General features: G+C 39.5%; 1 protein-coding gene across 3 annotated transcripts in view; it reads left to right on the forward strand.

Moving 5' to 3' along the window:
- Positions 1 to 1,832: 1,832 nt before the first annotated feature.
- SYNE1 (spectrin repeat containing nuclear envelope protein 1) overlaps positions 1,833 to 26,897 on the forward strand; it is a gene marked incomplete at its 5' end in the record, with an annotated part of 299,290 nt that continues 274,225 nt past the window's right edge. For all 3 annotated transcript variants that reach the window (XM_084262132.1, XM_084262133.1, XM_084262136.1), the window contains one exon: positions 1,833 to 1,896. In XM_084262132.1, the coding sequence (XP_084118258.1) occupies positions 1,833 to 1,896 (64 nt within the window). The remainder of the gene's footprint in view (positions 1,897 to 26,897) is intronic.

The raw sequence follows: 26,897 nt of genomic DNA on the forward strand, positions 1-26,897 counted from the left end.
CGTATGCCCAGCATGAGCAACAGAAAACCACTCCCTTCTCCCTATCCACCAATTCAGGAGCTGTTTTGTGTGGAAGAGAGCTCTGGTTGCCAATGTTCTACATGGTGATTCAACAACATCAGGGGAACATCAACTTCAGCTGGTGCTGCAAAGGGTGCAATGGTGGCACCTTATTGTGCCAGACCATCCAAAGGTTGAGGCCTCCCAGCTGCCAGGGCTCCTTTCTGTGGTTGGGGAATGATGACTGATGTGCACAGGTGCTGTGGACCCTGAGAAGGGTTAGAGGAAAAGCCTGGAGGGAAGGGAGGAGGCACATGAAAGAGACACCAGGTAGGCATGGGAAGAGAGCAGGGATATGAGTGTCCAGATATCTTGTGCAAAATGTAAACATATATAAAAACAGCAGTAATGTGGCTGGGTATTGATACCAGTCTGGACACAATGTGCCAAAGCATAGCCTGTGCACAGTTCCTTCTGCACCGTGATCCATCAGCAATGTGCTTCCCTTAGCTCCTCTAATTTAAAGCCAGCTTGGGTCTGCTGACCTGAGCAGCACTTAGGTATCCAAAATACAAAGTAAACATTGAATAAAAACAGCAGTAAGAGGGAAAGCAGGGTGTTCCTTAGGTCAGGCAGGGTTTGAAGGATCAAAAAGGGAAATGTTGAAACATTATTTCCTCTGGCAGCCCATACGTGTTGACACGGCTTCTTCGGGACAGGTCAGCACACCGAAAGTTGTGCAGCCTAAAGGCTTGTCTCCTCATGTTGGAGGACTCTCTGAGAGGCCTTGGGGCCAAAAGAAAAGGAAAATGCACAACACCAATAAACCCACTCATATTTCAACTGCATATCATCTTGAATTTGGGATGTACCCAGTGTCTATAGCATGAATACAATTACTCTAGGTGTCTATACACACAGTTCTTTCTTAACAGGGAAACAGGTGCATACATATACAACATCTACTTGTTCCTGGGAAGATGAGATGTTTTTGAAACTGTTATCTGAAGAATCTACTTGGATTTTTTTTTTTAGACTAGGTTTATAGTCACATAGCTCTTACAGTTATAGCAGTGTTAAGTTCATGTAACAGCTCTAGATCACAGCTTTTGATGTTAAATGACCCAATGTAGCACAACATCATACATTAGGAAATTGAATACAATTTTATTTCATTAAAAACATGTGAATCTCGGTATTTTAGTTTAGACCACATTGTCCAGTGGGTTTACGGATTATGCTGATCGATGAGTTAGTTATTTTTATGTGCCCCTTTTGGATTTTACAAGCAATTCAATTTTTCCTCATTCGTGCATAATTTTATTTACATTAAAAAGTATTACAGTATTACTTTTAATATGTATAACATTATTATTATTTCTAAAACAATATCCATAGACATCATCAGGAAACCATTGATGTCTGGTGTATTGCCAATTTTTTTTAAATGATTTGTTTTTGCAGCTTCGTTTTGCTGCTGATTGCCAAGCAAGCTTTCAGCATTAATTGTGTCTCTGGCTGGGGTGTACAGAATGCACGAAACATACTGCTCTTTACGTGTCAAAGTAGCTGTTCAGGCTTCTTTGTCTTTAAAAGTTTCCTCTAAGCCTTGGCACTTTCTTTCTCAGGCGCTGAGGTTGCTCGCCAGCACTGTTCCCCAGCCCTGTGAGGGGGCTGGCATCGGACCGGAGGTGTCTGAGTGTCCCAGGCATGCTGAGCCAGGGCTGAGGGTTGAACGCTAAAAGGAAGCTGTCCGAGATCCTCATCTCACCAAGGTCAGCGGCTTGGACGCAAACTTCTTTCAGGGGAAGTGGACTCCCTGCAAAGAGATCATGGCTTCATCCCGACTAGTGGCAAGATCCAGAGACATTGCGAATGTCATGCAACGACTTCAAGGTAAGAGGCTGGCTTGGGCTGGCACCCTCTGCTCTGCCATCTGTTCTTAAGTGGAGCTGGGACATTATTTCTGAAATTTAATAACCAAGAATGTTTGTAGCATATCTGGAGAGCTCTGATTATGTAAGCTCTTTGGGGTAGCATTAGTAGTGGTGTCTAAAGACAGCTGGTATTGTGGATGTGGATCCATGGGACAGGACACCGAACTGAAGATTATGAGGTTTTGGTTCTATTTCTCCCATGTGTCCTCATTGTGCATCAGTTTTCACAAAGAGAAGAGAATGGAAGTTCTATCAATCATCTTCTCAGCTATGAAGTCTACAGGTAGCTTGGCTCTACTGATGAATTAGCATTTATTAGTTTAGCAATACTTCCTGCCTCCAAATGGGAACTGTACCTCATTATATTGTTGAACTCTGAAGAATTCATAGGTCAACAAGTGCTGAAGTAGGTGACATCCTAGGTAGCATATCACAGGATGTTTTTACACTATTCATTGAGTATTCATTATGCCTTATTTTTTTTTAGAAGTTATACACCTAAATGCTGCAGCTAAAAGCATGTGTTCAGGATGTATGCTTTTGTTCAAATGATGATAGTAACAAGAAACAAAGGGTCAGTGCTGCTGTCAGCTTCAGTCATTTTAAACTTGATCATAAATCCCTGATCTCTTATTTTCTTTGCACACTACTTTCCACTGACTTCAACAAAAGGCTGTATGGACAGAACCCTTCCTACCTTCTTCTTCATCTTCCCATGGCTTTTCATTTCAGTTATTGTTTCTCAGTTCATGATATCTGAACTTGTCTGCTCAGCCACCAGTTACAATTACCACAGATAATTTCCATGTAGCCTCAGCAGATAAATATAGGAATAAAGATGCAGCATCTGTCCTATTCAGACCTGCTACAGCACTTCAATTCCAAAACACTTCTGCTTGATGTTTCTCAGCCCTTTGCACAGTTACTGTCTTTTTCCTTCCTATTTTTATTTGCGCCTACTAATTCTTAGGCCACAGCCTTGGACAATGGTGGACTGAAGTGCCTGCAAACATAAAACAAAGAAATATTCTCTGCCTAGAGAAGCATTATGTGGTTTAAACGATAGGATAAAGCACTCTGGCTAGACACAAAGGAGAGAGCGAATAGTACAGTGAGGCAACCTTGCTCAGAGAACAGGCAGGGCTCTTACTACAAGGCGTGCGTATACCTCTGGGTGTGTATCAGTATATTGCATATTTAACAGAAGTCACATTCTTAATAAGGATTGGGGGGGGGGGGGGGGAGGGATATTTGATGCAAATGAAGTAATTATGAAACTGTGAGACTTCTGAGGAATATGAACAAAAGCATTCTTGATGTGGCAGAGGTGCTTGAAAGTTATGGGGGCATATTGTAAAGGAAAGGATCTGGGAGCTTAGCTATGTTCAGGGAGGATTATGCAGGCTGGTACTCTGAAGTGAAGAGTAAAGAAGATGTGAAGATGCTACTGCAGGTATTTACAGAGCATGCAGACTATTAATTATCAGACTGTTACGTACTAACTTTCTAAACATCTGTAAAGCTGTTGCTGACAAAAGGCTCTGTTGACATCTAATATATATTTCTGTCTGCTACATGTTTGTAGATTGGTTTTCTTTCCTCCTTTTCAGAAATTAACAAAAAATAATTAAGTGACCTCCTAAGTGAAGACATTTTAGAAGACAATGTATGAAACAAATACAAATTTGGCCCTGTGCACTAGTTTGAAGTCATACCTATAACTGGATTCTTTACTTCTCAGATGAAATCAATTCAGCTTGATATTGCTGGGATCTGAGTCTGAGTTTTGCTGCAGAAGCACTACCTCAATAAATCACCTGTGCCAAGACTGGAGTGCTTGGATCCCAAGTCTTTTTTTAGTCTGTAGTTCTGCATTATGGATGAGCAGACAATCTGCACTGCGACTACCTTAGCCCTCACGAATTAAGGATACTTTACCTTTCAGAAAGTATAATCAACTGAATCTGTAGCAGGTGTGCATACAGGAGCACCAAGATATTTCTTGTTATGCTGGCATGGCAACCCAGACTTGGCGTGGCTGAGGCTGGGTATGTAGCTCAAGCTGAGAGTGGAACTGAGAGTATTCATGGTCTAACAGGAATGGAGATGGTTTGGGGAATCCTCAGTCAGTGCCAAGCAGCAGCTTTACACCTGCTTTTGTATCTGTCTGTACGTTGAGGCAGGGGAGCACTGTCAGACAGTGCTACAAGATCTCAGTGATGGGAACTCATTGGGATTGAGTGAGAGAGATAAAGCAAGCTGTGCTCCCTCTTCCACATTGTTGTCTCATATTCACTTCACAGGTTTCCAGTAAGTGTCTGTGGCACAGGAAAAAACAGAAAAATACTACTCTCCACTGGGTTTCTCAACACTGGTTTTGCAATTCCTGCTGTACATACTGCAAGTGAATGCAATTATATCAGCTCTCCTAAATACTCAGAGAACAATGAAGTGGTTTTTGTTTTTGTTTTTTTACTTTTTTCTTTTTAAATTAAAAACATTTCCATTCCCATTTGTTGGTGGTTATGACATTCACAATACACTCTTTAAATGTTATGAAGTTTTTGAGTAAGATTGAATACCAGTACCTCATAAATGCACATTAAGAATCATAAAGATGTGCAGCGTGCTGGGTTGTTGGTTTGTATACAAGTGTGTACACAACCTGTCTTATCCTGTGGTGCCCAGGCAAAGGCTTATCGCAACATTGTTCTCTCTGCCCAGATGAATGGAGGAACTACTCCTTTAGTCTAGGACAGACAGGGTAGAAGGGGGAGGTGGGCACCGAGCGTAAGGTTTATCTGTTCTAATTTCATAAAAAATGAGACATAGGGATATTCATTATAGCTCAGTCTGCACTCAACAGAGAGAGACAGGCATGTCCAGGAGCATGATCCCTTGTTATGTGATTTTTTAATTAATATTGATATGTTTTTGAAGCAAAAATCCTTCATAATAAAAATTATGGGCATTGTATAACCTGTATAATATGCAAGGGTTGCAGAAAACAGTAGCTTTATAGCTTTAAATGAGGGTGGAGGCATCTCTGCAGAAGGGTTAATTGTAATTAGGAAGGTAGTAATGAATTCACAGAAGCCATAGATACCCTCCACCTCACTCTTCTACTCTCTCTATATATATACCTGTAGCTGCATGTGGCAGCTTTCCACTAATTCCTGCTTACCCTTCACTCAGCGCTTGCTTGAATGGTGCTACCCTGCTTGGTGCTGCTAGGAGTGTCCCATCTGGGTCAGGCAAGTTGGGCTTTTAGGGATGTAAAAGGTGGTGTGACTGCTACAGGAGTTAATGCAACCTAAGCAGGCATTTCAGAGGGGTGTAATTAATTTTCCTTAAGTCCATCTCTCTCCTCAATGACTGCAGAGGCAAGGTGGGGGGTGGAATACAGAGATGACTCTTGACTTCTTTTCACTGATGAATTTGAGTATGAGGAATGAGTCCTTGTGGTACTACAGGATGAAGTGGTGATATCCTTTAGCATCCTTGTCTTTGCATAATTTATTTCTGGTTAGCACAGTTACAGGTTTTCTACACTACTTCATGCTTTCTAGTTTACCTGTTCATATTACAGAAGCACTGAGAAAACCTGAGGAGAACTGAAGCACGCTGCCAATCTGAGTTGCATTCCTGGGATTGTCTGTGGGCATTAAGTGCCAACTAGCACAAAAGCACTGCTCCTTAGCCTGCAGAAAGTGTATGTTTCACAAGGGTGAAATTATAGCTGGTCATATACTGAAGATTCTTAGAGCACTTTTAACAGCTGCAAAAAATTAAAGCAAGGAGTGCTGAGAAACAAACTAGTAAACCCTTGATGTCTTTGCAATCTCTGGAATTATGCAATTCAGTCTGTTCCTTAAATCCTGTACTTTTATGGGTAAACTGCAGTTGTGCTCGTGCCGTTCTGAAAAAAACCCTAATCTGTCAGTGTCCTGTTTTTCTGGATCTTGTTGCTCCTGTATGCTGACTTGGTTTTGCTGACTTGTAAGGTCATATTAAATGGTCTCTGCATCATACTGGTACTGTGGGCTTTTCTCATTCCCACTTTTTCCTCCCACAGTTTGTTTCCTCTATCACTGATGTTTTGAGACTGTTACCCATTTTAACTTCATTGAGTAAAATCAGTTGTAAGGTGTACTAAGTAGAGCAGTGTAAAAAGATACTAATTTTGTGGTCTTAAAAAAACCTCTCTACAAATTATATGAAAGCATTAAAAAATTTCCTCTCAATCCTCTATTAGGTTCTGGGTTGCATCATAGTTCTTAGAGGCTCTTAAACTCATTTTGGCTTGCGCATATCTTGGGCTGTTATGAAGTCACTGTAGACAGAGTTCATAGTGAAGGAAAGGCTATGGTGAGAAAGCAAGCAGCATGGCAATTCATAAAGACCCACCATGATGGAAAGGACGCATAGTTCTAGCAATCTTCATATGCTCCCCAAAAGCTTCAATGCACATAGGTCAAATTAGTTTAAAGTCCAGTCCTTGTTTTATGTGAAGTTCCATACAGCTGAGTATCGTCTGTAATTTTAATGCTGCCTTTGTATTAGAACTATTATCAGAAAGCTATGGGTTACTTTTTTCCCTGAATTGTCCTTCCTTTTTCACACCTCCCTGACCGCCCCCCTTAAATTTTGGCTCTTGTTTTGCTTCTTTTTCTATCCTTCAGTAGCCCTTAATCAAAAAGTAGACTTTTTTCTATTTAGCATATAGACATTTTGTTAATATGTACCTTCATCAATGTTTTTCTTTGGCTGTTTTCAAAGTCAACAGTGCCAAGAGCCACAGTTTAAGGTTAAGCTAACCTGATTTAAGACACCTGCTACTGAAAGTTACCTTGCTTCACTGTATGCATGTTCCCAACTTGCGTTCCACCAGTGCTCTTCCTCCTCTTACTTTGGACCTGAACCAACTGAATATTTGGTTTGCAGAGGTCAGGTGAGCTCCTGGCATAAAGGCAAGTGGCAGGGTCTCTCCTTTCAGTTCTGTTTACTGTTTAATCATTTGTAAAATCAAACCTCACACTTGTAAATGTGAGATTGAAAAGGTGTGCTTGGTCAAGGGGGTCATGCTGCATACCTTGAATGGTTGAATTTTACCCCCCACACGCATCAAAATACTGCTCCAGTTAAGGTTACCTTCTGCTCAGCTTGCTGGTGTGTGTTGGTTCCATGTGGTCTTGTTGCTGCTGCCTTTTCTTTGCAATTTTCTGCTCTCTGAAATGTTCCAGCTCAATTCCTGCAGCTTTCTTGTGTTTAGAAGAGTTTTGAGTTACAAAAGATGCCAGAGTAAATCATTAGTCTCTCAAGGTGAGCGAGTCCTGTAAATAAGGCAAGTTATTACTCATGGGCAGTATGTTAAGGGAAAATAGACTCTTTTGACTCAATTCACTCTGTAGATTGTATGACCTGAAGGCCAAGTAAATTTAAATGATGACTTGGGAATCTGAGTTTTATTATAGCCCCTGTGTTACCTAACAGGAGTTAAAGCCAGATTTCAATCCCTTTTTTTTTTTCAGTGTGAGAAAATTTACGTTAATAATACTTCAGAACAAAATATTGAAAGAAAATATTTAAGTGTGAAGGTTAAGAAAGCTGGAAAAACTTGATAGCTGAAAAAGAAATCACTAGATTAAAAAAGAAAGAAAAAGAGTGTTTTCACTTGCTATGACAAAAATGTGAAATGGTTCAGCTGCAGTCAGGGATACTTGGGTTAAATATTAGTTAACATTGGATAAGGAAAGTTGCTAAGGCTAGGCTAGCTGTGAAATCAACATTGCTAGATGTATTTCATTCCAGATTGTGCATATGGAAACAAGGTCTGCAAAAACCCACCTCAGGTCTCTTCTGACCCAGGTATCTAACAGCAATCATGTGGTGTGTTGCTGTTCTGAGCTACCTGTAGATGTTGTGGAAACACAGGGGAAAGGATAGCAAAACATTTAACTAGTAGCATACGTAACTAAGGTATGCACTGGGTTCAGGGTATCATCTAATAGAATCGTTTGTCATATATGAGTGGTAAGTACCTCTGTGAAAAGAACAAAGTGTTTAGGGTGGGGTTTTTAAATTGTAGTTAGCTTTTGTTTTATGTTCTCCTCAATGACAACATAGGCCTGGAGCAGTCTGCAGTGCAGCATTTGTTTTAGTGTAATATGTTCCTATTTTTTGATTACTAGAGGTTAGGTCTTCCTTTGTTAACAAGTTCCAAGTTAGTGATTTAAAATACTTTTTAGAAGTTAATAATCTAATTGCTTGAACTTTTCTATTGCTTCTTTAAAAATTAATAATGTGATGCAAATCAACATATTCCTACTTCCATTTTTTCCCTTGCTTGAACCTTTTTATTACCAACCTGTAAGAGCTGTGAGGTGGTCAATTAATCTGTGCTCCTCTTTCCACTTGGTTTATAGTCAACCAGGAAACAAACCCCTAAATATCCCATAAGTGGTATGAATGACAAATTGAGTTTCTGTTTAAGAAAAAACACCTCTTTTTATTTTTCATTTGAGATAAAGTTTAAATTTAGGGTAGAAAGTTGTTTGGCATGGTAGTTTTCTTATAATGAGATTGCTTTTGTTTGATTCTGGAGGAAAACAGTTTATAAACTAAAATTCCTCACTTACACTACTAGTAAAACACTAAGGATAAGATCATTAGACAAAGTGCAAGAGGCAAAGCAAAAGAGGAAGATCCTCATTGGTGTGCTTTATAGGCAGTGGCTAAAAATGGCGCTTTTGGATATGCAAAATGTGCCACACAAACTGTGTTTTATATGATTCTGTCTTTACCTGCTCTGCTCAGTCTAGTTTGACAAGTTCATCTGTAGGCATCCGTGCTGCAGCTGTGTGACATTTGTTGCATTAAATTCCTATCTGAGGCTCAAAAGCTGTTTTCAGTTAAAGACTTTATCTTAAAATAACATCTGCCATATTTGCTGCTGGTGTGAAAGGAGCGTTATTTCAAGAAGTCTAAATAGAAACAGTTGCATGTCAATTTGGAGGGTTTAGTGTAGATAAAGATTTTTGGAAAGCAAAACATTAGTGATGAGTACTTTTTTAGAGCACCCCTTCTATATTCTGACAGGCCACTAGACAGACAGCTGTTTTAGCAATAGCTTTGGGTTAGGGGTATCAGGAAGCAGAATATCTTCAAAATATCATGATGTCAGGTTTTTCTGTGCTTGTTATGGCATTTGTCTGTTTTGTGGTATCTAATTAATTTCCTGTTTACATTAGAGTATTCCACAGGCTTGAAAAATTAAACTTTATTTTCTCACTGCTGTGCTGTAGTATCTTCCTACAATATATCTGGTACATTTTAATGCATTATTAAATTTCAACATAGCAAACTGTCATCATCATAAATGACTGCCCCTTTTGGAATGCCACCTTTGCTATGATTTAATACTAGGGGAACTGAAAGTTTCAGGAGGACGTGTCTCTTATCCCTAGTTACTAATTAATGAGCATTAAAATACTTTTGTAGAGGAGCTACTTGTGGTCATGCTTTTATAATGATGTAGCGTAAAAAGGAAAATACTCAGTGAACAAATTTCCTGTGATCCTGTTTTGCCACTTTTTGGAAATCAGAAGCTTGAGTAGATTTAATTATCAGGATAATAACATACTTCAGAGAATATATTTGTAGGCAGATAAAACAGTTTAAAAAATAACACCTAACAGTTACTAGCATTCTATAGCCTATTTCTAGAATGTAGTTTTTATTTTGTTCTTCAGACTTCTTCTGCTTAAAAATATCCCAGTTTGTGTCACAAAGCTTCTTGTGAGTCATATCACAGAATAATAATTTTAGACTCACACTGAGTTATTTCGATGGCAGTTGTAAGTATCCAAGTGAATCGTCTATTTTGTGCAAGAAAACAGACTCCTTCATCTGTCTTTCATCTAAGATGACAAGACGCCTTATAAAGGAAGTGTCAACAACCAATTAAGAATCCAATAGTCTATTTAAAAGAGATTTTTTTTTTTTAAATAAAGCTCAACTGTTCCCTCAAACCAGTAAAAAGCTCTCTAGCTTGTTGGAATTTACTTCTCTACAATAAACTAAGACGAGATGTTTGAAGTATGCTAGGTTTTACAGGGAATTTTAGCTGATTACTTAATTACATATCTAATGTTTATAGAAATTCTAGTTGCTTGTTTCTCTGGAGATAAGTTTTATTTTTCTCTTTTTTTCAAGTAGACTTTAATTTGGGCCCTCTCCTCATATAATGTTCTTCTCATTGTGAAGGAGCTAGGGCTAACTGTAAAAGCTCTCCTCCATCCTGTCCATTGAAATAGGTCCTGTTTTATTTTGGGTTCTGAGTGATTGTTTTGATTGAATAATAGAACAGTTAAGGAAAAGCATCCTGATATCTCAGGATAAATAACCTCCAGGTAAGGGTGGAAGAAGGGGCAATGCTGAGTTACATAGCCTGCCTGGAGGCCAAGATCCCACACCTCAACCTTCTCTCCCCTCTCTGGTATACCTGTTTCTCATGCCTGCTGTGCAGGACTCATCCCTGTTAATGTAAGGCATTGTGAATTATTGTCTGGAGTTTCACTACACACAACAAAAGCATTAACATATTAAGAGACAGAATTTGTGAAACTTCCCTTACTATAGTTTCACCAGATTTTATGTAATTACATTTCAGTATTTGTTAGATTGTCTTTAGTACTTTTAAGAGGATTGTGCCCTCATTGATGCACATTGGTTTAAGTGTCTATGGAGAATGTCTTTATAATGCTGTTAGGCTCATGACACAAACCTGCAAAACCTATGAATCTCCAAACCAAAAACTTAGATGTATTTCACATCAGGGTGAATGCAATCAATCTACTAACATCTCACATCTGTGTACCTGTTGCTGTGGAATTGAGAGTTACAATTTACTTTACCTAGATCACAGTTACTCTTTAGCTATTTGACAGTTCAATTCCCAGGGAAAATCCATCATGCCCTTGCAGAGATGCCAAAGGCCTGTACAAATGTGGCGTGCCTTTCCTATGCTTTCTATATATTATTCATACAGGACAGATGGTGTGGCTTGTAATAACTGCATAGGCTGTCTTGCCTTCACCAGGTTGTCCTTGGCATACCTGGAAAGATATGGCTTCTTCACCATACAGTACCATATGTCAATGTGGACTTTCCGTATGACTTCATTCAAGGCACTATGGTGAGAAAGCTGTTCATTTCCAGACCTTGTGAATACAGCAGCTGTTCTGTAAAGGCTTTATCTTAAGCTCATTAAAACAAAGGAAAAATCTTCTTTCCATAGGGTGAAGGGAATGAACCATAGCAGCAATAGAAGGCGAAGAGTATTCCTGCCAGCTTTCTGGTCTAGGAGGGGGAAAAACCCCACAACCTTACATATGAGATCTCAGCATTCAAGAAGATGTGAGGCCAAGTCAGTGTAGCAAAGCAAAATATTTACTTGCTTATGGTGCCTAGTAGATGAAAATAGACAAAAATCTCACTTAGGAATGGAGACTGTAGTCTTTAGACTATTGATAAGAAATTATGGTTATTTGGGTAAATCCAGGTTTTGGACTGTGCTTGCTGTCTCTCAAATGTACTGAAGTAAATTATTATTATAATTGAGATTGTGTAAAGCCACATCTCTTCCTTCTGTTTGTTTTAGTCAGGGTTTCTATTTTATTGTCTCATTTGTCAAGATGTCCTGAGGCATTTCCAGGTTCAAGTGATGTAGCCATTCCTGCTACTGAGGCAGAACTAAGACAGAGAACCAACGCTTCCTTAACAGACAGTTGCAAATGCAGACAAATTTTTGTCTCCTGTTAACAATGAGAACTAAAACCCTCACCTGTTTGTTTCCACTGCATAGTTCAGAAACACTGTGTGGCTTTTCAGGAGAGAGTCAAGAATCAGCATCACTGATTGCAACAGTTATGAACTACTAATTCATCCCAATCATTTCAGTCAGGTTGGTGATGTGTTTAAGTGCCACGTTGAAGCCTGGATGCTTCACACATGGGTGAAGTTGATGTGCCCTGCTACAGCAAGAAAGACAAGCAATACCTTTTAATGGAAGTCACAAAGCTTGTGCCCCCACTCAAATGAGGAGATAAATGTTCAGGAATAGACCCTTTGCAGAGATTTGTAGCCCAGCTGGCAATTTTCCCTCAGTGGAGTGCTTTGTCACTGAAACTCAGGCTGTGGTGGGGTGAGGTTTGATTTAAGGAAGCCAAAAGTCAAGCCTGAAGACAGGAGACTCATAGGTGGGTCTATCCAATGATCAATCACAAATCAATGAAAAAGAAAACTTGATCAAGCCTCTGTGTTAGCAGAGGTCATCTAGGCATGAAGCTTTGTTAGCAGATGTGAGTTGCAGTAATAAAACACGGATAATCATACCCTGATTTGAGACTGATTAGACAGGACATAATGCTAATTAACCTGGATTTCTGGCTGCTTTGCATTACTGAAGTTGTGCAATGCAGGAAGCATAAGATTTGAAAAGGCATTTGGGTGCCTAGAGATAGATGATACTGCTATAAAAAGGCATGATGTGCATTTTTTTATACCTCTTTAGATCCCTTTCTTCAACATCAGAGATTAATTGCTTTATAATTTGATCCATAATAATGCAAATAAAGTGGATTAAAAATCTTCAATAGCATTAACATTCAGAAATTAGAAATTCTTTGCAAATATATTTACTATCCTCAACAAAGAAAACTATTTTGATTTAGAAATATTCACTATTAGCAATTGTTAGTTGTTAGGCTATCCTGGAACTGCTAATTTTGATCTTTAGTGCCTCATTGTTATATAAAAAATGAAGCCATGTGACAACTTTGTTCACATTTCTAAAATACCTATCCATCCTTCCAAAAAGCTATAGCTGTAATGAAAGATTAGATTGCTGCTTTTTCATTCACACTAAACCTGTTTTGACTACAAAGATCTGAATCTTACTGTGAACCTTCTGCTTCCCAAAGAGAGAGGAGTTAAATTTGGTTGTTGGTTGGTTTTTTTGCTGGCTGGCTGATTGTCTCAGAAGCAGAAAATCTGCTACTTCTCCACTGCAATGTGTCTTGGAAGGGAGAAGACTTTAGCTGTATAAAATTGGTTTTGCTTTCCAGAATTGCCTTTTGTTTGGACACTGGTGGGGCTGTACACAGCCTTGTTGCATAATTCTTCTTTCATAATCCTGAGCCTGCCTTTTCGTTTATGTGGTTACTAAGAAAGCTGGAGGTGTGACCAACTGCCAGGAGTGATTTGAATAAATAGAAGGAATCATGAACGGTTAATTGTTGTGTTTGCATCTAGTTTCTAAGAGACTAATAGTTCATGCTCACTGTCTTTGTGTGTTTGTACTTTGAGATCTTGGACACATTCAAATCCTGTGTTCCCTGGGGAAACTTTTGTTTGTACAAAAAAATTACACACTGTATTTATATTTATCAGTAAGAAGGCTTCACGTTTGAATAGGAAGTCTCATATACTTATGAATGAGACTAGGTAATAACATGCTGTTGTGCTAATTCTTAAGTGGTCAAGGTTTTTTTTCTAACTTTTTTGGTTTGGATTTTGACAGAGGCGTGCAAATATGTTATAGGAGCATATTTTAACATGTGAAGGTGGTAAGGATGGCTAATACCAATTTCCAGATAAGTGAAACAGAGAAAGGTCTCATTCTTCCGCACTATTATGAAAGAATGGGATGCAGCATGGCCTTTACTGCATTTGGGAAGAACAAGTCAGCTTCTAGAACTCAGCAGAGCTGATTAAGTACCAGGTTGGATTGAAAAATTGGGTGCACATCTCCTCCCTTTCTGTCTCAATCAGGTGAACATGTGCCTACCAGTAGCTACTAATCACTATTTTTGTTTATTATTAATAGCTGGTTGTTCCTATTCAAAGCCCAAAACAGTGGGAACTGTGTCATCAGGAATAGGAAGTAGCTTAAAATTTGACTTAAAAATTGCAATTTGCACATTCAGAAACATGTGTAAGTTATAAGCTAGTAATCAAATATTTTTGGAAACTGTATAGGCTGCAGTGCTCTTAAAATAATTTTCTTCCTGACATAGTTAAAATGTCAAACCTCATAGTTGCAAATACGCAGCTATTTAAAACAACAGGTGTAACAATGCAATGACTGTTCTCCAACTGAAATGCAAACTGCCAGCAGATATGTATTTATCAATGAGAACAAACCTGGAATCTACGCCATTTCTCTGATTTCAGTGATGTAGTTAACATTAGTGCTATAAGGAGCTCAGGTTATTCTCACAAGTTTAGAAGTATGAGGTTAACCATAATTCAGCTTGATACTTTTAATGTCAGAGGTAGCGCAAAAGAAAGATAACCAGACTTACATGAAAATGTGCACTGAAATTTCCTGGGTGTGCTGGGTTTGGCTGGTATATGGTTAGTGCTCTTCATAGCATCCCCTATGGGGCTGTGTTTTGGATTTGCACTGATAACATAGAGATGTTTCAGTTACTACTGAGCAGTGCTGACGCAGAGACAAGGACCTTTCCACTTCTCACCCCACCAGCAAGGAGGTTGGGGGGTGCACAAGGAGTTGGGAGGGGACGCAGTTGCGACAGCTGACCCCAACTGACCAGAGGGATATCCCATACCATATGGGGTCATGCTCAGCAATAAACCAGGGGCAAGGTTAGCTGGAGGAACTGCTGGCTGGGTATTGGTCAGTTGGTGGTGTGCAATTATTTTCATTTGTATCACTTGTCTGTCTTCAGTTTTATTTCTCTCTCTTTTTGCAATTTCCTTTAATTCTTTTTATTATAATACTTCAAGTATTAAACTGTTATTGACTCAACCCATGCGTTTTTTCACTTCTACCCTTCTAATTCTCTTCCCCACCCCCATCCTACTGGAGGTGTAGTATTCAGTTGCTGGCTGGGGTTAAATCACAGCAGCAGGGAAGGAAAAGATTGGAGTCAATTGATCAAAATTCTGGACACTTAGCTACATCTTGTTGCCAAAAGAAGTATAAAGAACAGAAATCAGAGCTGAGTGAAGATTAAATAGCCTTAAAGAGAGAGAGCCTCTTTTGCGTGCACACAAAAAAAGTCTTTTAATGGTTTATTTGCATTTATAAGCAAGATAAACTTTCAATTGCAAGTTTAGGTAAAAAGCAATGAACAATGTAAGAACAGGAACAACTAATACAGGAATACGTGTAAAAGTGAAAGTAAGTAAAATGAAAGCAAAAATCTATAAAGCATTTTGATAGGTGGAAATGTTGAAAAAAATTAGGGAGGACAGGACACTGGATAATGAGGACAGCAATAACATTGTCTTGAAAAAAGAAAATGGATATAGAAGCTGCTTTAAATTTCTAAAGATAAAATATACCATGGCATACCAATAACTGTTACTGGTTGTAAACTGTCACTGTTTCTATCAACATTTAAACATCTAAAACCACATTTGCCTTAAAGTTTGTTTTCATTCTATGGAGGGACTGTAAAATACCTGCTGGACTGTGAAATATCTGCTAGAAAAAGATACTATCTGCATTCCTCTGAAGTCTTCACCTACCTCAGTGAGAAATCAAACCTGGATTTCTACCATAGTCTCAGTATTCTCCAAAAAAGAAGTCTTTCATCTGTATTAGTAGTTTTAGTTCTGAGTATAATCAAAATGACTATAGCATCATTGCTTGCTTCATATCAGGATTTAACTGCTTATTACTGGATGACAGGAGGGTGCTGGATGATGCTTCCCTGGTCCTGCAGCATTGTCTTGTACTTGCTGTGATGCTCGGTTCTGAATTACACACAGAGCTGTTTGTTAGTTCATTATAGAGAAGTATATTCATTTCTTTTCCTGATAAAGGGGTCTTGTTTTCTAGGTCATTACTTCAGGTTCCAAAAAATTTGAAACCCTGAGTCTGTGTAACTAGACTAGTCTCAGACTGGTCAATTGTTAACTTCTGTTTTTCTCTGGCCTCTTTTATTACAACCTATTGCATGGATTCCTTTGCACTTTCAACTGTCAATTTCATTACATCTTTTACTAATAAATGACTTGGATGAGAGCAAATTATTTTAGCATTATCTAAACATCAACATTTTTTACCTTTTTGCTATAGAACAAGAAGCAAAATAGTTGAAAGCTTGTTAACGGCTGATATTTGCATATGATTAAGAATGTGCCATGGTTATTGGCTCAGATTCATTTTCAGGCATTGTCATCTGGATTAATATTCTGGCATAGAAATATTTCACCTGAGGTGCTGGAATCTAAAGACACAACTCCCTAGCTTGTCACTGAAAGCCATATGCTGTATTTAGATGACCTCGTTCATTCTGTCTCAAACCAGTGCTACAAGATTCTGATTATCTGCTCTCCAGAAATCTTTTTCCCTCAGTGACTGGGCAGAATTTGTGGCTGATTGCCAGCAATGCTGGACATAAGCTGCTTTGGCAGATTTACTCTTTTAAAGCTGTGCTTTATTCGGAGGGGAAATTGTCTCCTTTCTCACACACATAGAAAGCAAAATAATAATCATAATTAAAAAAAGACAACCCCAAAAAGCTTCCAGAATGAAACTGAGATAGTTAGTGCTGAAGAGGAAAAGAGACTACTAAGGCAAATGAATCCAAAGCTTAAGGTTTTTAAGTTTGTTGCGTTTATAATCACAGTGAGGAATGACTGTACTTTGTGGTTCACCAATAAAGACAAAATCAGATTAAATTGCTGGCTAGTGATACAAGATAGAATCTAATTTCTCTAGTTTTTCCTTCATTTTTAGCATCAAAATTAAGGGAATGTGTACATCTAATTTTTTCCCCGCAGCTGAGACTGAAATACAGATTGAAAATGTAGTTGATATACTAATATAAACCTCTTACTGGTCTATAGAAAACCTGCAGGTCTTGCAGCTGGTATGTTACCCTTGAGGAAGAAGCTAAGTAGTTTGGTGAAGGCTAAGACAGGCTTTTTGGAGAAGCTAGCACAAGATGCACCAGATATGTGTGACCTAACCTGAAATAATTCATAATTGTGAAGGCAGGAGAGTCTGTGGTTGCCTTGTCCTGATCACCTACATAATTTCAGAATTCAGCCATCATTCAATCATCAGAGTGATGGCATGCCTTTTGTGACCATGTAAAAGTGAGAAGTGTAGTACAAAAGGGCAAAAGGAATCTCTTCTCCATTTGGCAGGTAATTCCAGGTAATGTCTGCATGTGTGTGTTCATAGGCATCCAGTCTTTCACTTTTATGAAGGGACAGACCTCAAACTCTCAACTGAACAGTGACTTTCACTGACATAGAAAGGAGGAAGTTGTCCAAATGAACAAGTTCCTTCTGACTCTTTTGATAAGCAGTTCACATTTTGCAAGTGGAGATTGCCTAACATAGTAAACTGACAGGAATAGCAGAAGTTGCCCTGTTCAAGGGCAGCACCTCTCAGTATGAACGTATTGGAGCCCAGACAGAAAGAAACTGTACCAGAGGGGAAGTGTTTGAAAGTACAGCTTCATGCTGTGGAGGTCAGTGTTTCAAGAGTGCTCCTTCATGTCAGCAGGAGTTTGGATGAGAATCGGAAAGATATCCTTTTTTACACTTGCCCTCTGCTAATCAGGCTTTGGGACAGCTTGAATACTGATGTTAAAGCATGCTGTTCAGTATGATACACACATCTTCATTTTTGTACTTTGTTTTGTTGGGGTTAATACTGTGCTCCTTCACATTTCTTTCATCCAGTCTTGGGTTGGAGATATTATCTAACATTCATATGTAAATATGCATACATAAAGCAACACACAGATGATCAAATTATTATCTAACCAAAAAATATTTCATGTATCCCAAACCTAAAATGAGAGTACTTAATGGACTATATAGTTCATTATCTAATTGGCAAAGCCTAAACCTACCAAATATAGAAGTGCTGTGATACTGTGTTTAAAGTATGTACTAAAACCAGCTGACACATCCTTTTATTCCTTTTTTATCATAGAATCATAGGGGTTGGAAGGGACCTCGAGAGATCATTGGGTCCAACCCCCCTGCCAAAGCAGCTCCCTAGCTCATATTGCACAGATAGGCGTCCAGACGGGTCTTGAATATCTCCGGAGTTGGAGACTCCACCACCTCCCTGGGCAGCCTGTCCCAGGGCTCTGTCACCCTCACTGTGAAAAAGTTCTTCCGCATGTTGGTGCGGAACTTCCTGTGCTCCAACTTGCAGCCACTGCCCCTTGTCCTGTCTCCACAGACCACTGAAAAGGGGCTGGCCATTTCCCCCTGCATCCCATACTTAAGATATTTATAAACATTAATAAGGTCCCCCCTTAGTTTTCTTTCCTCTAGGCTGAACAGCCCCAGCTCACTCAGCCTTTCCATACAGGGGACATGTTCCAGGCCCTTAATCATCTTTGTAGCCCTTCTTTGGACTCTCTTCAGGAGATCCCTGTCTTTTTTTATACCAGGAAGCCCAGAACTGGACACAATTCCAGGTGGGGTCTGACCAGGGCAGAGTAGAGGGTGAGGATCACCTCCTTTGACCTGCTGGCTACACTCCTCCAGATGCACCCCAGGATCCCATTGGCTCTCTTAGCCACCAGTCCACACTGCTGGCTCATGGCCAACCTGTCATCTACCAGGACCCTCAGGTCCTTCTCCACAGAGCTCATCTCCAGCCGGTCATCCCCCAGCCTGTACTGATTCAAGCGGTTGTTCCTTCCCACGTGCAAGACTCCACACTTGCTTTTGTTGAATCTTATCTGGTTTCTCCCTGCCCAGCTCTCCAGCCTGTCCAGGTTTTGCTGGATGGCAGCACAGTGTTCCTACGTGTCAGCCACTCCTCCCAGCTTTGTATCATCGGTGTTCTTGCTGAGGGTGGATGCTATTCCCTCATCAAGATCATCAATGAAGATATTAAACAGGACTGGTCCCAACACTGAGCCCTGGGGAACACCGCTAGTCACAGGTCTCCAGTCAGATTCTGCTCCACTGATCACCACCCTCTGAGTTTGGTTCAACAGCCAATTCTCAACCCACCTCACTGTCCACTCCTCTATCCCATGCTTTCTCAGCTTTGCTATCAGGATGTCATGGGAGACAGTATTGAAAGCCTTGCTGAAGTCAAGGTAGATGACATCCACTGCTCTCCTTCCATCTACCCAGCTGGTGATGAGATCATAGAAGGCTATGAGATTGGTTGAGCACGGTCTCCCCTTGGTGAATCCATGCTGACTACTCCTGATGACCTTCTTCTCTTCCAATTGATTGGAGATGGCATCCAGAACAAGCTGTTCCATCACCTTTCCAGGGACAGAAGTGAGGCTGATTGGCCTATAGTTGCTGGGATCCTCCTTCTTGCCCTTTTTAAAGACTGGAGTGATATCTGCTATCCTCCAGTCCTCAGACACTTCTCCTGTTAACTCCTCCTATTTATGGAGTAGAGCTCTGCTGAAAAGGAACAGCAACATAGTTGTAGCAAATTCATAGCATTTTATTGCAACTGCATATTGTTTATACTTTTCCATGTTTAAGACATTTAACTTTACAGCATCCCTGCTTGGAAGGCAAATCGCCTTTTCTTACGGTTGTGGTAAAGACCTGCTTATGAGTAGATCAGACACGAGATGCAGGCAGAAGCTAAGTGGCTGTACATGCAGATTTCCCTGCTTTTTGATAATTATATAATGAATATCACATGTAAATGAAGATTCCTGCATCTCTGTCATATAGAAATATGCAGCTACATTTTATTTAAAAAACAGCCCCCCAAATAAAAACTCCAGACAACAAAACTGGGAAGTGACATCCCATAAAGTGTCTCACAGACCGTAAACACTTAACTCTGGAACAGGCAGCGACCCTTCTCCTGCTTTAATGACAGTTGTAACTGAGGTCATAGCTGCCCTTTCCAGGCTGTGCAGTACTCCACCCATACGTTGTTTTCATGAAGAACTTGAAATCATGACAAAAAAACATCAGAAGGAAATAGTGCCTGTGTTGCATTTATGTTTTGGATTTTTGTTTGTTTTCTTGAAAGGGAGGTGGTTCTTCAGATGCTGGTTATTTTTAGTGCTTATGAAACCAAAAGACAATGAATGCTGGACAGAACAAGGAAAACTGTGAACAAATATAGTATTGGTGAAATCTTGCAGACATAGAATAAATCAGTTGCATTTGTCCCAAGCACCACCAGTTTTGGATTTTGGCTTCTTTTAAAACAAAACTATTTTATTGTTGGGAGCTTGGCATGTGGGTGGGTGGTCTTTTTTTCAAGAGATCATAAATTAATGCCTTGTGTGACCTGAGGCAAATGTGACTGTGTCTTTCTCCTCCTATGTTTAAAAATACCAAATCCGGTCCTGTTGCAGAAAGTTGTTTTCTATATGCATTGTCAAAAAGCAAGCTTTAAGACAACGTAATATGGCTACTTAGTTTTTATAGTACTTTGAAAATATTTTACAGCACTTTATACAATTTAAAATTACATGTCTCTATACTAGCCTGTTATAATTTAGATTTCACAGCTCCTTTAAAGAAACCTGAAAAGAGCAGAAAACAGTATTAGGCTATTACAAAAATGCTGCCACCTCTGATAGTAATGCTAAGTTCTTCAGATCAGTGGCAACTGGCAAACATTGGAGGAGCAGATGAGGTGTCACAAATTCTCTTGGGGTTCAGGCAGATTTTGAATTGAAGGAATCGGAAGAATTATATAGTAGCAACCTGTGCTAGCACCATTAAACCACTGGGTCCAGTGACCATGGCAACATTTTTGTGGCAGTATTTGCCCTCAAATGGTAGTCAGAACTAGTATTAACTAAACGTCAAAGTATGAATATACAGGCTCATGTCTTTGTAATTTTTTTTCCTACTAGTCGTGATGTGGAAACATTTTCATCAATTTGTGTGGACCTTTATGCTATCAACTATGTAGTTAATAGCTGCAAAAGAAAAATCACTGTAAAGTCTAGTCTGAATTTTCAAACTGTATGCAAATATACCAGATGACTTTGGAGACAGAAAAAATACCAAGATACTGCCCTTCAAGATTTTTATTAAAGCAATAAATGACATAGATTCTTCATATTTATGAGCTTTAGGGAAAGGTAACTTCCAAAGAGGGATTTCAAAGTTGAGAGCCTCAAGTGCTTGATACTGTGATGCCCCAGACATTTCAGACAGGGAGAGCAATCTGAAAGCAAAGCAAATAATGAGACACAAACTACATGGAAGGTAAGACTGCAGTAATCAGCAGTGCAGGAACAAATGACAACTTAAAAGATTGATGGAGAGCCTTGGGTTTTTTAGGAAAATGTATTTCTATTTGAAAGAGTAGAAGAATTCCGAAGTAAGTATCAATTAGGGAAATTGCATTGTCAAGGAGGTGGCTGAAGAAAGTTATTTTAGTAGGTGCACACCACAGCCATTAGAGTACAATGGACAGAAGAAATAAAATGAAAAAGAAAGGCAGGATTGTGTTGGTGAATAGATAGACCAAGCATGGGCGTACGTATCGGCTTTAGAAGAAAGAACATCTTTGGTATTTTAAGATAATGTGAAGGAAAGGGTGATACAACAGAATGAAGGAAAAAAATATTAATAGGCTATAGTAAACTGACTGGAGTTAAATGTATCCTCTGAGAAGCTCAGTTGTAGCCACGAGAAACTGTCTTAGTTTTATTGCAACTAGAACACCGTAAAACTTGCTTCAAAGAACTTTGCCTTTCCCACCTTGAAAGCTTTAGATATGCTGAAAGTGCAGAATGTATGCTTTCTCACCACTTTTGAATGACAGTAACCTTTTTTCACCTCTACCTCTTTTGTGCTTCAGTGTAGCTTATTTTATTGCAGTAGTTTGATCGGCATAGTTCCTCAGGCTGCTTGAAGCAGTCTCTGCTCAGTCAGCAGTTATTTATAAAGGTGACTGCTTGACCTGCATGGCTTTGCCAAATCGGCCTGCTGTGGTGTGCTATTGATCTGCCCCAAAATAGAAAGACTGGGCTTACACTTCAGGATGCTTTCCATTGCCTTTATCTATAGAGTATATGTGTTTATTATCCAGCTGGTCAGAAGACCATTGCATCCTATTTATCCAGAAAAGTGAACATCAAAACATCAATGCTTCCTTTAAAAAAAAAAAAAAATTAAGGTATACATCATTAGAAAATAATGCTTGGCATCTGACAACACTTTCACTGCTGCTCTTGGCCACATGTCAATGTATATGGATCCCCTTCTGGTAAGGGCCTCTCCTAGGGAAAACTTTTGAGGCTGTACTTACTTTCACAACTATTTGTCCTGGCCCATATGAGAATTTAGGAGTTGCTCTTCTAGGGAATCTCTGAAGTCTCTAAAAGGTTTCTGGGTGGATGGTTTGGCAGCTGTTGCAAAGAGCTGGAGCTGGGGCATTGTTGTGGTTTCACCCTGGCTGGAGTCCAGATGTCCACCAAAGTCAGTCTATTACTCCCCTTAGTTGGACAGGGGAGAAAAAATAATATGTATTAAGAGGCTCAGGAGACAAAATAAGGGCAGGTAGAGATCATTCTGTCATCAACGACGTGAACAAAACAGACTCAACACAAAGTGAAGAAGAGAGAAACTACTCTACTTTATTACACGACACTACAACTACAAAGAACAGTGAAGAAAAACCAGATTTGGGAGCGTGACCAGATCTTAAAACAAATGTAACCAGATCTTGAAACACTTTCCCCCCACCACTCCCTTCTTAGCAGACTTTAGTCAGGATTTTGCTCCTTTCTTCCCCCCGTTCGCAGTACAGTGGGGGCAGGGACTGGGGAAAATGGGGTTCTCGGTAGCACCTTTGTCCCACCCCTCCATTCTAAGCAGACTTCCCTTTAGCCATGGTCTTGCTCCCTTCTTCCCCCCGATCGCAGCACAGGGGGGCAGGGACTAGGAGATGGGGGCTTCGGTCAGTCCCTTGCAAGTTGGTTTCCTTCTCGGCTGGGGAGGGGGGGTGGGGGGCATTCATTCCACACCCTCCCCTGCTGCACAGGAGATAGTCCTCCACAAACTTCTCCAACATGAATCCTTTCCCCAGGGCTTTATCTATTCACCAGCTGCCCTGGCGTGGGTCACTGCTATGGTGGGCAGTCATAAATCACAATGTCTCTCAGTCCCAGTCCTCTGTGGGGTCACCAGCCTCCCCCAGCAAACTTGTTCCGGTGCAAATCTCTCTCTCACTCGTCTCTGTGTCTCTGATTCTCCTCATGGCTGCAAGTGCTGGCAGGGGTTTGTTCCAAAGTAGGGTCACAGCGTTTCCTCTATGTCTCCACCTGCTCCATCCAGCATGGAGCCCCTCCACAGGCTGCAGGTGAGGTCTCGGTCTTTTCCATGGGTTTCTCCATGGGCTGCAAGGGGCATCTTTCTTTCTGGCACCTGGGCCGCCTCCTCCCCCACCCTTCTCCAGCCTTGGTGTCTGTACAGTTTGTTTCATCTTCTTGCTCCCTTCTCCAGTGGGAAAATGCAACTGCTTCCGGGTTGTTTTCTCCTATATGTGATTCTCAGAGGCACTTCACTATCTCTCAGGCCATGACTTTGGCCTTGAATTGCTCCTTGTTTATGGTTAGGCTGGCAGAAAACTCTAACTGCTGCTTAAAGAAACCGTCTCAGCAGCACAGCCTCACAAAACTGCAACAGGTATATTACATGAGAATCCTACCACTCAGACCAAGTCACAGCTGATTACTTAATAGTTAAGTTTAAGCTAAGAATCTATTAAGTCTGATCCTACATAATATCCAAAGAGGGTTTATTTCAAGTAGTAACACCATAATAAAAGGTTACAATCTGATGAGCAGTATTCTTTACTGTGAATTAGCTATGAATGGTATTGTTTCTGCATATTTATGTATTAAAGTAAATATCAACAAATTAGTTAATACAAAAATTCTGGAGAAGGTTGTCAGTAATTTATGGCCCCAAATCTATGCATTGCTATTTTACAGCACTGGTCCTTGGTAATGCTTTTCTAATGCTCTGAATTAGAGTCAGTATTAGTCATTTATGTTTCTCCAGATTTTTTTACAATATTGTCAACACAGAGTGTGACTTGTTTAGGAGAATTTGAAAACCATGTTTTTTCCTCTAGGAAGCAAACTGTTTAATTAATACAATTTTAAAATTAAAATTATCAAAATAAGTTTTCATTTGTAAATTATAATTTACACATTTTAAGTTATTGTCAGTGATTTTTGAATAGGAAGATTTTTTCATATAAAGCAACATCTGAGCTTATTGTTCCCATGTACCCCTTCAGCACTGTTGGAGGTATGTTTTTCTACCTCAGCATCTGTAAACCAATGCAAAGAAGTACTTGTATTGCTTATTCAAGAAAAGAATGCAAATAATTATTTGTATTGAGACCAAAGAGGATGTCTCAGCTCAAAATCTTAGTTCATCTATGTCTACATCAAGTTATACATGAAAGATGTTTACAACAGAATCACAGAATCATTTTGGTTGGAAAAGACATATAAGATCATCAAGTCCTACCACTAAACTGTGCCCCTAATCAGCATGTATAGGTGCAGTGGTACAAGCCCCAACAAGCAAGCCATATATAAATATAATTGTATCACAATAATGATAATCATAATTGAAACTCTGTCTCAGGGAAAGCCTTCTAACAAGATTGGTGGAGATATTGCTACTGTATGAAAAAGCAGTGACAGAGTAGATAGCTGAGAAATACAATTAAAGATGTGTGAGCTTGGTTGTAATGCGAAAGATTAAAAAGTAACCCCAGAGCTTTGGACAGGAATTAAGGACATGTGGAAATACTCTGCCTCTGAGGAGATGTTGGCCAATTTCTGAGACTCATAAGCCACACTAGGAATTGGAAAGGAAGTATGTACAACAGGTCAGGGACCTGAAGAAACTGCGGGTCATGCTGGGGAAACTTCAGGTGGAGTAAGTGGACGCAAGCATCAGATCTAGGTTGGAAGGAGCAAGCACCAAGGAAAAGAGGTAGCATTTCAGCCAAATGGCAAATTGAACGTATAGGAACAGCTGGTGGGATGACTCAGCTAACATTTGGGGAAGCCCTCTACTCACTCATGGCCTGAGTGTTGGCTTATTGGCTTATCCTGGCTTTCAGTTCTCATTTGTTGGTAGGCCCTGAGTGTTGAGTTTTGGCCTGACAAAGGCCAAAAAAGAACCATTACGCATTTATGTTATCCTATTTATTCTTTGAGCAGGAAATGACAATTTCATCTGGAAATTTTAGGGTGGCTTTTGTTACTTTTTTCAGTACTGGAATTACGTCTATAAAGTATTGTTAACACTGAAATGGTCACTGAAATAGTAATTTCATTCACAAATAAACACTTGCATGTGCACACATGTTTATGTTGTTCATTTATGTGTACATGCATGAGCACGTGCATGTAAACTGAAGGATATCACCCAGAAGCACTGGCAGAGACACTATCATATTTTATTATTCTTGTCTAAAATATTATTTGCTGAGAGGGATCAGGAGGAGCTGTAATTAAATGATTTATTTTGTAGTGGCACATGCAGCTCTGTTAATCAGATATGCTAAAGTGCAGATAATTTCAAGCTTACTTAACCTAGCTGCAATACATTCAATTTGTATATACACCTCACTTTATTATTTTTTTTTAAGGCTACGTTTCAAACTTGGATCCCTAGAGCTATGTCCATATTTATGTATCTGAAAACAAGTGGCCTCATTTTAAGAAATTAAAACCACCTTCAGCCCCATTTAACATCGCTGAGATTCCAGTGCTTCTCTAATAATAAAAAATTAAGGAACCTGCAGAATGTCCCATCGCGCAGTCCCCACTAGAATTAAAATACTGAAGTTTTAATAACCTCTGCCTCTCAGATTGTCTTCACACAGTGGTATATTGCTTCATCAGGAAGGCAGACCAGTTTTGACCTTGATAGGTTGTGACAGCACATAAGGACTCTGCTCGCTTTTATACTAAAACCCACCGTTTCGCATTCCCTATTTCTATGTGGAATTCTCACAGCAATTGTCTATCTGTTGTTTTTTTCATAAGAGTATGCTCCCAAAATCTGTGGATGTCACCCAACTTGGTTGAGCCTTAGCACAAGATAGATAATTTTTCACATTTAGTTCGTATTTCCTAGTTTAGCTGTCCAGAATTATTATTATTTTTTTAAACACATTTTAAAGTTGTGAAGCTGTACTATTTTCTGGCCTGGGGACATAACAGATACTCAGAAGTTTTGAATTAGATTTTAAAAAATGACACAAATCCAAATGTAGTAACTTTTCTTTCACCAAATCTGTTCTGTCTAGGAAGAACTCTGAATGCTTTCAGGAGTTAGCAAAATCACTTGTTAAAACTTACTCTGAAGGCGGTAATGGTAGAGATAAAAACGGTTGCTGTGGATTTTTCAAATACTATTATCTAGGCTTTAGTGTTATTTAAAACACAAATGTTAAAATAACAAACTGATTTTTGTGCAGCTCCTGATAATCAAGCATAAATCCAGTTCTGTTTGCTTTCCGCCTGCCTCTTTTCTGCCTGTTTTTCCAATGTTTGATTGTGTTGTGTTCTACCTAATGCAAGGACTTACGTAAAGATTGAAATAACTTCAGTCAGGGTAAGTCACCATTGCTTCATTTCACTTGAGTAGAGCACCAGGGAGTTGGCCTGTTACATTGATGAGTGTGTAGCTAATGATATCAGAGGGGACTACTCATATGTTAAAGATTGAGGCAGACCCTTTGTGCAGGAACTGTGTTTTTTGCCTCTGTCCATATGGCACCTACCAAATGTTTGTACTGCAAAGGCAGAATGCTAATATGCATCCCAGAAATAAAATATGCTTGATTAGAATTAGAAATTGAGGTTTTCTATAGGTAGTCTACTAAGCTAAACATACAGTATTAAGGCCACTAAAGAGCATAATACAGTAAGTTTGTGTCCTAGAAATGAGTGGGGCTTTTGCACA

This window comes from Gallinula chloropus (assembly GCF_964237585.1).
Source record: "Gallinula chloropus genome assembly, chromosome: 3".
Taxonomy (NCBI): Eukaryota; Metazoa; Chordata; class Aves; order Gruiformes; family Rallidae; genus Gallinula; species Gallinula chloropus.